The 13,933-nt window shown below is 35.7% G+C and overlaps 2 protein-coding genes across 2 annotated transcripts; both read right to left on the bottom strand.

Annotated features, from left to right (window-relative positions):
* Nucleotides 1–40: 40 nt before the first annotated feature.
* bida (BH3 interacting domain death agonist) lies at nt 41–4,079 on the bottom strand. Its single transcript, XM_067390352.1, has 4 exons — nt 3,991–4,079; nt 2,464–2,749; nt 868–1,001; nt 41–738 (listed from the first exon to the last, which is right to left on the bottom strand). The coding sequence occupies exons 2-4, from the start codon at nt 2,714–2,716 to the stop codon at nt 550–552; spliced, it is 576 nt and encodes a 191-aa protein (XP_067246453.1). The 5' UTR covers nt 2,717–2,749; nt 3,991–4,079; the 3' UTR covers nt 41–549.
* Nucleotides 4,080–7,280: 3,201 nt separating this feature from the next.
* wee2 (WEE2 oocyte meiosis inhibiting kinase) lies at nt 7,281–13,929 on the bottom strand. The gene is made up of 12 exons (XM_067389309.1): nt 13,849–13,929; nt 11,949–12,200; nt 11,622–11,824; nt 11,496–11,550; nt 11,199–11,368; nt 10,207–10,328; nt 9,958–10,104; nt 9,755–9,856; nt 8,858–8,943; nt 8,495–8,665; nt 7,761–7,909; nt 7,281–7,646 (listed from the first exon to the last, which is right to left on the bottom strand). Exons 2-12 carry the CDS (start codon nt 12,189–12,191, stop codon nt 7,511–7,513), a joined length of 1,584 nt encoding a protein of 527 aa, XP_067245410.1. The 5' UTR covers nt 12,192–12,200; nt 13,849–13,929; the 3' UTR covers nt 7,281–7,510.
* Between the last annotated feature and the right edge of the window lie 4 nt (nt 13,930–13,933).

The raw sequence follows: 13,933 nt of genomic DNA, 5'->3' as shown, positions 1-13,933 counted from the left end.
AAAATAAAGAAAATGCAAACTGACAGAAACTTAAATTTGGTTCCTCTTTTATTACAGATATGACTCAGATTTGTTATATGTAAAAAGAACAGGTGATCATGTGATTTCCCTAACAGGCTCAGTGACAGTTTTTTAAGGGACATCAAAACAAAGTTATAAAAGGAGAGTTGAATAATGCACATTTTTTCCCCCTCTAATTTGGTTTAATATACAATTTCCTAGTTAATCAGGATATTATTTTTTCCATGGCAATTAAAGAAATCTAATGCCTAACAAGAAAACAAAACTGAACATGACCAAACTGCACAAAAGCATGTTTATTATTTGTTTCACACAGTATTAAAACGGAGTAATGAAAAACAATTTAAAAAAAAGACCAACAATTGTAAAAAAAAAAACCAAAATCTAATAATCATGAACAATTGAGAAGGATATTTCATTTTGTTGGTTTTTTTTTTTTTTTACAGAAAGCAACGACATTCAAATATATATTTTATTTATACAAACATTCACATTCTAAACCTTATAATTGTATAACTTGTACACGGATCAGCGGGATCCAAAATACTGGACCACTGAGCCATAAAGACTGAACAGAAACTGTGGCACACGCTCACACACAGTCTTCATGAGCACAAAAGTGAATGCCATCTCCACAAGTTCCTGCTTAAACTCTTTGGCTCCTGCCACCTGGCGAAGCAAGCCCTGCACTCCATCAGATAGATGTCTGGCCCAAAACTGCAAATGTTTAAGGAATATTGTGAGATATGAGTGTTAAACTATGCCAGTTTTAAGGAGGATCCATTAGTGTAAATGTATTTTTAAGCTGATTTTTATAAATTAACTGCTCAGATTCATTTGTCTTACCTGCGTGGGGCATGTGTCCAGTTTCTTGGTCAAAGTTTCCGCAGCTTGGAACAGGACACTCTGCTCAAGCAGGTCTGCAATTCTAATCAATTCTGCAGCCATTTCCCTTGCTGCCCAAGCCTCTTCATCATCGACTGAGATGGAGATACATTACAGCAGTGTTAACAGACACAAACAAAAGCAAATATTATATAGTAGTTTTAATATAACTAAAAATTAGGAACGCAAAATGAATCAAAAAAAAAAAAAAAAAAAACCTGTATCAGTCAATTTTGCATATTTAATTATGGCCACTCATTTGCAATTTTTATATTTTATCATTAATTATTTTGCTATCATTATAGCCCTAATTTAAAGAGATAACACTAGATAAAGGCAAAGATTTTGCACTGTTACTTGAAGTGCTTTACTGTAATGAAGGTCCCACCTCAAAAAAATGCATATCAACAATATCATTGACTTGAGAAAAAAAATGTGTAAGGTATATTTTCATTAAATAAAATATTGTCTATTTATCATCAATTATCTATTGAAGCTTGTTTCCACCACTGAATTAAAAAATAAAACAAAAATAACTTTATCTCACAATTTTTTTCTCGCAATCACGTTTACATCTCGCAATTGCGAGAAAAGTCAATCTTGCGACTCATATTTTTTTCTGAGTCTGAATTGTGAGATATAAACTTGTAATTGCGAGGAAAAAAGTCAGAATTGTCTTTATATTCAAGTTTATATCTCAATTTTGAGAAAAAAGTTAGAAGATATAAATGTCAGAATTGTGAGTTTTAAAGAGATATTAATTTGCAATTGCAAGAAAAGGTTTTTCTCTGAATTTGAGTTTACATCTCACAATTCTGAAAGAAAAAAAGGAATTCCTATATATGAACTCACAATAAAAAAAAAAAAAAAAAAAAATTGAATGTCAATCTTTGCCGGGAGGTTGATTGACAGGCGATCTAACCAATCATAACGCCGAATCCACCATTTTGTCTGACAAAGCAGTCAGAAGTTAGAAGATTAACGTCGGTGGACTTGAACTCGAAAAATGGTGTGTACTGACATCTTTCCGCGGTTGAATCAACAATCCTTATGATGTTCATTCATGTTTATTTGATGCTATAAATGAACTAGTTGGAAGAGCCGCTTGAACTGAGGCGCTACAGTGATCTGTCATGACACATTAAAGAGCCACAAAACAGTATTTATTGATTACATTTTCTTAAAAATGAGAAAATCGATGCATTGCCAGTGTCCTCTTTGCTGCGCAATTAATTTTTCACTGCGTGAGAACATGATGTGTGGTGTGAGCGGCCTGGCTTGTCACATGTAGCAACAGTAACTAAAGGGGGCGGGTCTTTGCGAAAGTTCAATTCTGACTTTATTTCTCAGAATTGCAACTTTTTAATCTCACAATTCTGAGATGCGAGATGTAAACTTGCAATTGCGAGAAAAGTCGCAATTTCCTTGTTTAGTTTTTCATTCCGTTGTGGAAACAAGCTTCCATAGTTATCAGCCATAATCATTTGCTTACTGGTATCAATTAAGGTGCAGTCTTAATTAAGTTCATAAAAAAAAAATAAAAAATTGTAAAAATACCTGGCAGTCGAGGCTGAACTTGATTCTGAAATTCATGTAAAATATCTCTGTAGGTGTCTGAGGAACTGTGACCGTCAGTTTGTAATTCTTCATCACTTTCAATATAATTGTGATTGGTAGGCAGCTTTAGCTGTTCATCAAGCTCAGCAAGCACCCTTTTTAGCTCACTATTTTGGCAGCCTTTTTGCTCCAGGAAGGAAAGGAGCAGCAGGGAAGTGTGCTGAAAATTGTTAAAATTTCTATTACAGTCCATTGTCTACACCATGCAATGCCTCATAAAGGTGTTCTGCAATTAAAGAAAAACACAAAGGCAGTTAGTTTCATTAGGACAAAAGCAAAAGACATGGCAATGATTTTCGAGACTATATATAGCCTGATCGATATACTCTGTATTACTGTATAATATATAATAAAATATAATATATACACACACATACATACACAGTGCTTCCCACACATAGACTTTACTTGGGCAGGCCACCCAGGTAAATTAACCACCGCCCAAGTATATTATATAGTTATTATATTATATTATTATATATTATGTTATTATATATTATATAGTATATTATTATACTAAGTGTATATATATATATATATATATATATATAAATATTAAATATATATTATATAACAATATAAATATTATATATATATATATATATATATATATATATATATATATATATATATATATATATATAACTTAATAACGTTTTCTGTTAGGACATAGTACTTTCTGTGCATTAGACTCTTTTATCCAAAGCGATTGCATTCAAGGTACACATTTTATCAGTTCATGCATTCCCTGTGAATCGAACCCATACAGGAGCATCTGTGTATTGTATATCATATAATGCATTTTATATAAAACGTAATAAGTCTGTAGACAGCTATTTTTGGCTAAATAAACGCAAACATGTACGTTAGTTCATGGTTGTGTGACGGTTGGCTTGTAACAAGCTGATGAAACATCCAAGTTCAAACCAATTCTAGCAAGCAGGTGAAAATATTAGCCTGTTTATTAGTGGCTAAGCTAGCTAACATTATTCGGTCTGTTACTGAGGATTTGGGCTAATGTTCTACATGTCTTAGTGACGTTTAGATCACAAATACAGCGAGCTTAGCTGATTTTTTTAGCTGAAGCACAGTTTCAAAAGAAAGACATTTTCAGATCAAAACAAAGAAAGAAGTCGAAATCACACAAATGACACCAAGATGAAGCAAAATGATTAATGAAGTTAAAAAAATAAAAATAACGTTACCAGTCAGATTCAGCACATTTCTGAACATTAATATCATGTGCAGTTCTGAACTAAAAAAGTTTGATGGAAGAGTAAAATATTATCTAAATCAAATAGAAGTTACACACGTGAATGGATGTTTATATAAAGAAACTGCATGAACTGTCGTAACATTATTGACACAAACCATGATAGGGCTACGATATGTCAACTGTACTTGACAGGGATACGATCTGTCAACTGTACTTGCTTTTGAATGAAAAAATAAACATTCGTTACTTACGTAAACCTTTCAGTCAAAACCGGTGAAGCATTATCCCCCCAAAACAAACAAACTTTAAAGTGTTGTGATGTGGAATCAGCATTTAATACCCGCCTTCCTCCGCGTCACTTCAACGTCATTTTTAGGGCGTGGTCACTAGCTGACGGAATTCCCCTAGTGGTAGTTTTTTTTTTTTTTCCTTTCTTTTATTGAACATCAGAACAAAACAAAATATACACCTACAATGGCATTAACAAGAATAATTAAATAAGTATCAAGCAAGGCACATATCAGTTAAATAAATATTAATAAAAGAAAATTACATATATATAAAAAAATAATAATAATAAAATAAAATAGGGTCCTCTTCTAAGAGATTAAGGTCTCTTATTATTCTAGCAAGTTTCTGGGCCTTTTTCATTTTCATACATTCCAATGATGGAAGGTAATTACAAATAAAGTCTTTTAAATGCAGAAAAATAAGGTTTCGTCTTCATATATTTGCATTTATGAAAGAAACATTTTCCTAGAATTAACATTACATTAATACAAACCCGATTCCACTGTACAATTTGTGAATAAAAACCGAACGCAATGATGTGGAAGTTTCAAATTTCAATATTTTATTCAGAATACAACATAGATGACATATCAGATGTTTAAACTGAGATAAGTTTACTAAGAAATAAGTTGACTTTAGATTTCATGGCATCAGCACAGCTCAAAAAAGTTGGGACAAGGCCATGTTTACCACTGTGTGGCATCCCCTCTTCTTTTTATAACAGTCTGCAAACGTCTGGGGACTGAGACGACAAGTTGCTCAAGTTTAGGAATAGGAATGTTGTCCCATTCTTGTCTAATACAGGCTTCTAGTTGCTCAGTTGTCTTAGGTCTTCTTTGTCGCATCTTCCTCTTTATGATGCGCCAAATGTTTTCTATGGGTGAAAGATCTGGACTGCAGGCTGGCCATTTCAGTACCCAGATCCTTCTTCTACACAGCCATGATGTTGTAATTGATGCAGTATGTGGTCTGGCATTGTCATGTTGGAAAATTCAAGGTCTTCCCTGAAAGAGACGACGTCTGGATGGGAGCATATGTTGTTCTAGAACTTGGATATACCTTTCAGCATTGATGGTGCCTTTCCAGATGTGTAAGCTGCCCATGCCACATGCACTCATGCAACCCCATACCATCAGAGATGCAGGCTTCTGAACTGAGCGCTGATAACAACTTGGGTTGTCCTTGTCCTCTTTAGTCCGGATGACATGGCGTCCCAGTTTTCCAAAAAGAACTTCAAATTTTGATTCGTCTGATCACAGAACAGCTTTCCACTTATCCACAGTCCATTTTAAATGAGCCTTGGCCCAGAGAAAATGCCTGCACTTCTGGATCATGTTTAGATATGGCTTCTTTTTTGACCTATAGAGTTTTAGCCGGTAATGGCGAATGGCACGGTGGATTGTGTTCACCGACAATGTTTTCTGGAAGTATTCCTGAGCCCATGTTGTGATTTCCATAACAGTAGCATTCCTGTATGTGATGCAGTGCCGTCTAAGGGCCTGAAGATCACGGGCATCCAGTATAGTTTTCCGGCCTTGACCCTTACGCACTGAGATTGTTCCAGATTCTCTGAATCTTTGGATGATGTTATGCTCTGTAGATGATGATAACTTCAAACTCTTTGCAATTTTTCTCTGAGAAACTCTTTTCTGATATTGCTCCACAATTTTTCGCCGCAGCATTGGGGGAATTGGTGATCCTCTGCCCATCTTGACTTCTGAGAGACACTGCCACTCTGAGAGGCTCTTTTTATACCCAAACATGTTGCCAATTGACCTAATAAGTTGTAAATTGGTCCTCCAGCTGTTCCTTATATGCACATTTAACTTTTCTGGCCTCTTGTTGCTACCTTTCCCAACTTTTTTGGAATGTGTAGCTCTCATGAAATCCAAAATGAGCCAATATTTGGCAAAACATTTCAAAATGTCTCACTTTCAACATTTGATATGTTATCTATATTCTACTGTGAATAAAATATAAGTTTATGAGATTTGTAAATTATTGCATTGCCCTGAGGTCTTTACCATTGAAAAAAAGGGATGGGAGTTCACAATGTCTATCAGGCAAGTGTTATTTACCAAATTTATAAAACTTTTTGGAATGGCATTTAAAACATGCTCAAATTGTTTGCGTTCACACTGCAAATTACATTTAAAACAAAAATCTTTAAAAGATAATCTTCCATTTTCATCCATTAAATGAAGAACTGACCAAATACCTTTTCCAAGCCAATCAAGAATGCATATAGACTTGTACCGAGATAAAATAAATCTATTGTTCCATATGGGGATTCTACGTGGAGTAAAGTTGTGGTTATATAGTAACTTCCAATATAATAAAATCTGCTGGTGAAATGTCAATAGTTTGACTGGTAGTTTGGAAACAGTGAAATCACATCTCAGTAGGAAATCAATTCCACCCAGTTTTCTAAATATACCTCTGGGAATACAAAACAAGAAACTAGTTTAATTTGTTATAAAATTAAGCCATTTGACCTTCAACATTCCATTTATACAATAGAAGTTAAAGGCTTGTAAACCACCATTTTCGTAATCTTGTATAAGTTGTGCTCTCTTTATGTTCCCCTAGTGGTAGTGAAAAGTCTGAAAACATGATAGACATTATTCTCGCTGTTTTTTTAAGGCATTAAAATAAGATGGCGTTTTTTGAACATAGCAATCACCAAGAAGGCAAAGGTAAAAGACTTGAAAGTCTGAGTTTATGATGTACTTTCTGATCTGCACTTTTGGAAAGAGTTTCCAAAGGGGGCTTTTAAAAACAAATTTCCCCTTCTGTTAGACTGCACTTGCCAGATAAGGAATTCTGAGGAAGATTTGGCTGAGAAACTAAACTTACACCACGTGCACCATGGACTAACAAGAGACAATATTCAAAATCAACCTAAAATGATATTTTTATCTGGTCCCCTTCATCCCCTTTGTAATTAAAAAAAAAAAAAAAAAAAAAAATGTGCACATGTGGTCAGAATTAAGCTGTACATCTTTTATGTTAATTAACAAATTTAGACATACTGAGGCCACCTGTTTGAGAACCACTGTACAATTACACCTACTCTTCTAGGAGGATCATCCCGGTCAATACTAACATGCATATCTGGTGGACCAGGTTTGCCATCTTTTCTTGTGAAGTGTGATGTTGCTCCAAAGCAGATAATAGTTGAAGGTACATCAAACAGCATCACTCAGAAAAAACATTTAAAACTTTATTTACAATTAAAATGCACTGGTTATTTGACAAGATAAACTTGGCATTCAACAGTAGACCCTAAATCTGCGCCGACTCACGTATCAAATAAAACAGCGGTGGCAGTGTTCATTTTGACACGAGTCACTGAAGCAGATCTGAAGTTCCCATTTAACCAGTGACATGCTGAGTCATGTAAAAGTGTGACTATTGTATTCTAGAACTACAGTCTGTAGGCATGTTGACATGCAGTACATGACAAATTCAGAGTCAGTGCTAGTATCCAGGGAAACCAAAGCTCATGGAGCGGGCTGCGCTTCTACCCACAAGCTTCCTCCCAGCTTTCGAAAGAGACCCCGGTTGAGATGACTGTTGTGGTGAGGTAGCAGCAAGTCTTGCTTCTTTGAGTTCTCTAAGTAAACAGAAGGCGTTGCAATTAATGCGATTCCGAGGAAGTAAACAATACAAGTAGTGCTACCTTATGAAATAGAGTACATGGAGAATAGTGCAATGCCAGATAACTCACCTTTCCAGCATAGCCGTTCTGAACTTCTCCACATTTAGCTCCTTGCGAAGCTGTGCAGCCAGTTTGTCGGCTCTCTCCTTGCGCAGTACATCATGCCGACACAACACGGATGCAGATGGCCTTGTAGTAGGGTCAGGATCTAACATAGTCTACCAAATGCACGGTCCATATTAGGTTTTCAATCTGGACTTCAGAACGTATGCATCCATGGTAAACAAGACGTCAAAGCCACCAGCACGTTAATTGTGAAAATTCTTCAGAATAGCAGAGTGGACTGAACTGGAAGCATTTATCAGCTGTTGGTTTTATGCCCTCTGGTGGTGGAATGAAAGGAAGTGCTTTTTATAAACCACTCAAGACCAATACAATATTAAGAAATATACACACCACTGTCATTTAAATGGAATTAGATGCCACTGAATGTTATTGGTTTAACTATTTAAGGTCTCTCCATCTATATCATGAAGTTTAAAATGCTGATATGTTTATTTTCCATTCAGTCCTCTGCCATTCTTAAGAACTCTCATGATGTGTGCTGGTGGTTTTGAAGGGGAATTCTCAATGTGTTGGTGTTTTTTTTTGTTTTTTTTGTTTACAGTGGATTCATACATTCATTCTCAGAGGTGTAAAACCAAATATGAAGTAAACTGATTATTTGGAATTTGACTAACTCTAGTAACAAACCATTACAGGGAATACAATAAACCACTCAGATGTGCTCACTCAAACAGTACCTTCAAAAGGTCTCTAAAGGGTGCTGGTAACTCCTGGGGCAGGCTGGGTAGCTCACCCTGTCTGAGGCTATGCCAGCTGTCTCCATTCTGAGGAAGTGGTGGAGCTCCAGCAGCTAATAACACGGTCAGGCCCAGTGCAAAAATATCTGCTTTAGGAAGATGAGTGTAGTCCTGTGAACAAAAAAGCAAAAAAATGCAGCCAGCAAGAATCAGCAACAGTTGGTTACATCCACAATTATCTTGTTTTGACATTCATAGTCACTGACTGTATATAAGATCAGTGCAGTTTTCTGCATAAGAACACGATCATTTAACCTCTGCAGCAAACTGAACACCCTAAGAAAGCTCAAACAGATATTGTACCTCTCGCAGGACCTCATAAGCCAGGAAACGACTATCCCCTTCCTCTACCTGCGGGCTGGAGATGGATGTTACATGACCCAAATCACCTAAAGAACAAGGGAGCCATGTTGTCTGCCATTAACGATAGATAAAATGTCAAAACATTGACTCCATACAGCTGACATTGTAAAACCATGATCAAAAATTATGATAGAACAGCAATATACAAAATTTGTTAGGCTGAAATAATCATGAGGCAGCTTGAGGCCGAAAAATTAAACTAGTCATAGTAAAGTTTATCACTTGAGCAGTAATATGTAATATGGATTACATATTACATGTAATATGGATTATGAAATCAGACTCCAAAAATTAAACGCTTGTAATTAGATTTAATGTTTTAAAAACAAATACCCTGCAGTTCCTTCGTGAACCTCAGTCTGAGAAACCCTGACAAGTTTAATGCGCATCATGTTGATAAAGAATGGAATATTTTCTTTCAAATTCTATATATTTTTATATATATATTATATTATATTATATTATATTAATTCAATTTAGTGTGATAAACGAGTTGGGTCAAAAGTAATCTATAGTATTATTAAAGTATTATATTACCTAAAAATGTTAGTTAAATTTGTCATGTAATTTGGAATCAGTAATGGACTACAATTTGTAAGTAATCTACCCAACACTGTACCCAAATTTAAGTCTTCAGCTAAATTAAAGATTTAATTTAGGTTTTTGCAAAAAGAAAAACATTTTGGTGCATCAGTAATATAGTTTTTTTTCCCCCACTGGGGCAGTTTAGAGATCTATTTGTGTTATATAAACCTTCCGGATCACCTGAATATGTAATAATGATCAGCAAAACATTTATGCATTTAAAAGGGTGGACATGGACCGGTAAGAAGATACCAATTTTATATACAACCCCAGAGGAGGGGCCTTCATCCTCTTCTTCACTCTCTCCCTCTCCACCAGCACTTGAACTGGGTCGATGGCAGATGAAAATATTACCTGAAAAGGATGGAAATTTAAGCATGTTCCAGTCAAAAAATCCAACTTCTCATTAAGTGGTAGAGGCTTGTGAAAAACAGCAAAAGAAACACAAAGCTCACTGGGTTTAATGTCGAGGTGCACTAGGCCTGAGCTGTGGATGTACTTGAGCCCCATGGAGACCTGTAGGAGCAGATCCCTTAGCTCAGGAACTCTAAAGTACTCCCCTTGCTCTCCCTTTTCAGTTATAGCATCATGGAGACTACCACCTACAAGACCAAAAAGACCAGCGAGTTAATTCTCAGGAAAAAAAAAAAAAAAAAAAAAAAAAAGGGATGGGATGGTGTTTGCATTTTGATTTTCCATCATACCATCACAGTACTCATTTTGAATAATCATGTGGTCATCTTCAGCCCAGGCAGAGTAGTATCGGACAACATGAGGGTGATGACCCAACACTGCATGGGCATATACTTCCTTTAAGGCCAACTGCCTGAAAAAAAGGAACTTGTTTTACATTAATAAAGTCTAAGATTCATCAAGGAATCACAAACCAACCAAAACGAACCAAACCCAACTAAACCAACCCCAAACAAACAGGCCTGGTTTCACAGACAAGGCTTAGATTAAGCCACGATTATGTCTTCGGTTAAACCAGGATTAGGCCTAACTAGGATTAGGCCTTAGTTCAATTAGGTAATTTAAGTAACTTTTATAAATATGCCTTAGTAAAAAAGAAAAACCTACAGGTATGAATCTGTAGTCAAAACAATGGCACTGACATTTTAAGATATGTCAGTGCAAGTTGCTTTCAACTAAGGCCTAGTCCACACGTACAGGGGTATTTTTATAAACAGATTTTCCTCCGTTTAAAAAAAATAAATAAATAAATAAATAAATCCACATGAAAATGCAAAATATGAGGCAATTTAGCCCCAATTGTAAAGCCATGTTGGCCTATCAGAAGCCTGGAAAGAAGATTACCAGCTCCGGTTCCAATGTCACAAGCCAAAAATCTCTGGTTTCACCATATTCACAACACAGTTGTGTTACAGTGACTAGATACTGTGTTTGCATGTGGACGAACCTCATAGAAAAAGCTGCAGTTTTGAAAATACCCGTGCTCATGTGGACAGGGCCTAAAACTGCTCAAATATGCATTTTAGTCTGGGACTAGGCTTAAGCTTTGTCTGTGAAACCAGGGGACAGAATTGTTCACTGATACAAATAGGAGGTTTTATCGTTTTTAAAATGGACCCTCTTCACAGACTATGACGACTTCTGTTTCTGAGAATACCAGAAAAATGAGAAGGTTCCATTTGGGAAACGAAGAATATTAAGCACTGTGGCAGTGCTGACTCACTCATTGGCGGAGCCTGCAATAGGCCTGCGTGAGCGCTTGATGGCGTACATGCAACCATCCAGCCTCTTCACACACCGATACACGGAACCAAACTCGCCCACGCCGATGCAGCTCAGCTCTAGAAACTCACTCTCGTAACGTGACAGCATGCGGGATGACACTGCTGGCCTCTAAAGGCCAACAGATGGGAGACCATGTGAGAGAACACAGATTTGCAAAAGCTTCCAGCGAGATTATGAAGTCCATTAAACCTACTACACAAAAGACAAGGATGAACTAATGTGTTTGAAACTGTACCTTTGAGGGGAGGAAGAAATTTTCATCCTCTGAGGAGTTCTGAGTGTCTGTAGATCTGGTGAAATAAAGATGCTTCAAATCAAGTGGGTATTGCTTATATATGCATCTATGCAAGAGCTGTGTTACCTTTGTGCATCATCCTCATAATCATCACTCCTTTGGCTCTTCCTCTTGTGGTGGCGTTCACTGTTCCTGCGCACTGTGTCTGGTGTGAAAGGGTTAATGTTCACGGAGGGCACATGGTCAAAAGCAGGAGGCGGACGAAGGAACCTTTGACTCCGACATGGCTTGCTGCTAGAGCAAGGGAGGGTCGATTTAGATAGCAAACTCTGTAAGTGGAGGAAGTTGGATGATATAAAATCTTTAGGGACAGATGTATAATGTAATACAAAAGCACAGAGTAGACTATTATTGCATCAAAGTTCACAGGAAACTAGAGTGCTGGACGATTACCTTTGGTGTACTGGGCGAGTCACAAAGCCGGAGTTTTTTCCAGGCAGCATATGGTATGGGAGAAGTAGGGATGGAAGGGGAAACCGTGATACTCTTGGTGCGGTGGCGCTGTACACGGGGTGTTCGACAGGGGCTTCTGAGAGGAACACTTCTGTGTGCCCATTCAAAGCTATTGTCACTGCTGTCCTCCTCTCCACTGCTGGAGAAGTTCAGATGCTGCTGCACTGCATTCACAGAGGCCATTTCAGACCACTGCAATCAGAAGAAAAATATAAGAAAAAAGGGGTTTAGAATGGCAACCACAATACTGTAAATTAGCAATCAACAAATATGGGTTGGTCAATGCAATACCAACAACTACAAAATGAGGTGATGGATGGCCAAAAAAAAACAAAAAAAAAACAAAAAAAAAAACATAAGTGACCCTGGACAAAACCAGTCATAATTCGCACGAGTATTTTTGTAGCAATATCCAACACCACATTGTATGGGTCAAAATTATCGATTTTTCTTTTATGACAAAAATCATTAGGATATTAAGTAAAGATCATGTTCCATGAAGATATGAGTGATAATTTCATACAGCAAGTATTAGAGATGCACCGATAGTAAGTTTATCCACCGATGCTGATAGCCAATTATTCAGAGTGATATGTCGATACCGATAGTCTGGGGGTTCTGCCTCATATCTTTTAAATTAATGATAATTTCATTATAATTAATAATCATTTTTTAATTAATGATTATATTTTGAAAGAAATGCAAATAAAAACTCCCCATTTCATCAACTTGTTTCATAGTAACTGGTATCAGTTATAAACAAACACATTACTAAAAATGTATATTAACATACATTAAGTTCTGAAGATTATTATTTCTTAACCTTCTGAATGTTATTAATTCACATGATTACTAATATGGAACATCAAACTAGTTTCTTAGCATTTTCTTTACACAAAGCACAAATTCAGTGCATTTTCCTGCCCTCTTTTGATTGACAGGATATATCGGCCCTGACTATTGGTCGTTTTTAAACCATCAGCCGATAGTGTGATGCTTTTATCTGCCGATACCGATTATTGGCCAATATATCTCGGTGCATCTCTAGCAAATAATATATATATTAAATAATATATATATATATAATAATAATAATAATAATAATAATAATAATAATAATAATAATATTATTATATTATATTATATTATATTATTATTATTATTATTATTATTATTATTATTAATATATATATATATATATATATACACACTATTAAAATATAATATATTTTAATATAATTTTATATATATATATATATATATATATATATATATATATATATATATATATATATATATATATATATATATATTTATTTATTTTGTGTGTGTGTGTGTGTGTGTGTGTGTGTGTGGGTGGATATGCATTGCTAAGGACTTAATTTGGACAACTTTAAAGGCGATTTTCTCAATATTTTCATTTTTTTGTGCCCTTAGATTCCAGATTTTCAAATAGTTATATCTCAGCCAAATATTGTCCTGTCTTAACAAACCATACATCAACTGAAATTGAAAGCTCAATTTCACAAAACTGACCCTTATGACCGGTTTTGTGGTCCAGGGTCATATGGTGTATATGGGTTTATTAAAATTAATTATAGCAATTGAGACATGCTGAAGCTTTATGTTTACACATTACGTATTTGAAAATAAAATATTACCAGCAAATTTTATGTTATATGAGAGATATATGAGAGGCATGTATCCTTAACTAGGCCTCAAACGATCTCATACGTTTATTGTTAGTGGAGCTAAATATTCACAGATTCTCTCAAAATAAATATCGATTCAATGGTATTATTATGTTATTTTGAACAACATAAATGCATTTCCAACTTACCCTGAGACGAGCTCAACCACCACCTCGCTTGATCTTGGCGCGTCAAAGTTAATGAGGTCCTTTAACTATGGGCGAGTGGCTCCGC

This window comes from Chanodichthys erythropterus, chromosome 7 (assembly GCF_024489055.1).
Source record: "Chanodichthys erythropterus isolate Z2021 chromosome 7, ASM2448905v1, whole genome shotgun sequence".
In the NCBI taxonomy this organism is placed as follows: Eukaryota; Metazoa; Chordata; class Actinopteri; order Cypriniformes; family Xenocyprididae; genus Chanodichthys; species Chanodichthys erythropterus.
This window is presented reverse-complemented; position numbering and strand designations above follow the sequence as displayed.